Genomic DNA, 2,500 nt, shown 5'->3' on the forward strand with positions numbered 1-2,500 from the left:
CAAATCAGGTTCCAAGCATGCCCCCTTGTGGACTCCTGGTGCAGGCATATCAGGTACAGCTCATTGGTCACAGACCACAGGGGCAGATCCAGCTTGCACTGGAAACATTACACCTTACACTCATTAACATCTAAGGAGGCTCTGGAGTTCATGGCTGGTGATAGAGAAGTCTGGACTGAATTTCTCAGGGTGTTCCCACTGCAGAACCGGAAAGGAGGAAGCTCAGTTCTCTACAGTTAAACACCTTCAGAGTGAAAGCTGTGAAGTTCTTGTGAAGATCAATGTGTTAATTAATTCAGGTCAAAAATCTGGTGACCACAGACATATCTCTTGACAAGAACATGGACCAAGAGTCTCTGCATGTTCCTCCAAACTTCACAGACCTCACAGGAAGATACATAGTAGTGATGTCAATAATTTTGGCTCCCCTGTGCCAACTGTAGCTGACACTGGCTCTCTCACTCTCTTTCTCTCTCAGTATAAGTATAGCTGACTCGTCCCCCTCTCTCTGTCTCCCCCTATCTCTCTCTCTCTCTCTCTCTCTCTCTCTCTCTCTCTCTCTCTCTCTCTCTCTCTCTCTCTCAGTATAAGTATAGCTGACTCGTCCCTCCTTCTCTCAGTGTCATTTCTGGCTGTTACCTGCTCTGTGTTCTCTCTCTCTTTCTCTCTCGCCCTCATTCATTCTTTCTCTTTCTCTCTCTCTGTCACATGACTGTGTGTGTTATTGCCATGATTCTGACACACACTCGAGCACGTTTGTGGGATTAGACACATTGTGTGTGAGCGTGTGTGTGTGTGTGTTTGGAGGTTAAGGATGATACACTTCACATGGCTGCTGCTGATCTCCGGGATCCCGCGTGTTACAGCAAGTTATCCGATATGGTGGTAAGTTTCATCTGTGTGTGTGTGTGTGTGTGTGTGTGTGTGTGTGTGTGTTCCAGCTGAAGAATGGTATGCAGTAATATGAAGTATTCCTTATTATTTTCATTAGCTTTATGTTTCACTTTGCTCTGATGTCAGGACACATTTCAAGCTCAGTGATTTTCCTCTTCAGCTCCGACACCTTCCTGATAAATAAAGACCACTGGACTTCTTATGTACAGAATCTTTAGACTTTAAAATGAAAAAAAATATATCATTTATTTTTTTCATTCGTCTCAAATATTGTGTCATTGTTCTCAGACGTAACAGTATTTGTACTCCTTTCTGTTTTCTTAGCTTGTGCTGGTAGCTTCACACTGTGAGCTCTTGGGTTTTACTGTAAGTGCGATCCTCTGTTTAAGTAGCTTGGTGGATCATCGGGGTTTTTCTGGAGGCTGTTTTGAGCAGGACCTGTTGCTCCGACCGTGACAAGCACACGAGTGATGTTCCACCTGCATGTTCCACTTGCACTCTCTCATTTTATTATCTCTTTCACTGAGATACCTGCAGAAGAATATGAAATACAGATAAAAGAAGAAATCACGACTAAACTGTAATTAACCCTAACCATTAGACCCTGGTGATGTTTATTCCCTCAGTCTGAATCACATCCATGTTCAGGCTGGTCTCCCTCTGCACTCAGGAGAAGATGAAGTGAGGTCACTCGTCTTCTCTTTAAATGATCTGTTCTCAGATCAGCTCGTCGTCCTCTGGGTGATCCTGACTCAGCACCAGAGTGCACACAACACAACAATAAAGAACCTTCTGGAAGAGCTAGGGGAATGATGACAGTGTTTCTGTGCACTATATAGTGAATAGTCCTATAGTGTGGTTTGGGACATGCCCACAGTGGAATGATGATGGTGTATTTATCTTTCACATTCTTATATTCCATCTTCTTTATTTTCTTTCATCACAGATAATTGATGATTTCTATCTGTGAGTAGCTTCACCTTCCTTCATTACTCCGTCCTGTTATTCACGGTCACTTGTTTACCTGTCAGAAGTGAGGAGGAGCTCCAGTGTACATTAGCACGTGGAGGATGGAGAGCTGTAGCTAAGCTTCTCTCCTGCACTCGTCCTCATGCTGCCTCCTGATTAGCGTCAGAACTGATGCCCACTGAACTCTTCAGCAGTTTCTTATCATCTTCTTCAAGTGTGCTGGAAATGGCTCTGGAATTCAAAGCAGTGTTTCAGAGATTCGTGTCGTTGTCTGTTTCATTGGCTCATTGTCTGATTTCATTGGCTCATTGTCTGATTACATGGTACAGGCTCCACCCTCAGGGGTGTGTCCTGCTCCACAACAGCAGTTTGTTAGCAGTAAACACGGTTCATCCGTGTGTTTTGGGTTGTGTGTCTCCTGAAAACAATTTTCTAGCTTTGGTATAGTGGAGACTTAATGGATACAAACAGACAGGTAAACAGACAGACAAGTAAAGTGACAGATTGTCTGTCACTTTAACTGACTGTTTACCTGTCTGTCACTTTACCTGTCTGTCACTTTACCTGTCTGTCACTTTAACTGACTGTTTACCTGTCTGTCACTTTACCTGTCTGTCACTTTACCTGTCTGTCACTT

The 2,500-nt window shown here is 43.7% G+C and overlaps 1 protein-coding gene across 1 annotated transcript in view; it reads left to right on the forward strand.

The window, feature by feature from the left end:
- Positions 1 to 654: 654 nt before the first annotated feature.
- The window catches only part of wnt3a (wingless-type MMTV integration site family, member 3A), a 20,643-nt gene continuing 18,797 nt past the window's right edge, over positions 655 to 2,500 (forward strand). Inside the window, exon 1 of the mRNA XM_060875402.1 lies at positions 655 to 885. Coding sequence (XP_060731385.1) covers positions 815 to 885 — 71 coding nt within the window. The 5' untranslated portion in view covers positions 655 to 814. The remainder of the gene's footprint in view (positions 886 to 2,500) is intronic.

This window comes from Tachysurus vachellii, chromosome 7 (genome assembly GCF_030014155.1).
Source record: "Tachysurus vachellii isolate PV-2020 chromosome 7, HZAU_Pvac_v1, whole genome shotgun sequence".
Classification (NCBI taxonomy): Eukaryota; Metazoa; Chordata; class Actinopteri; order Siluriformes; family Bagridae; genus Tachysurus; species Tachysurus vachellii.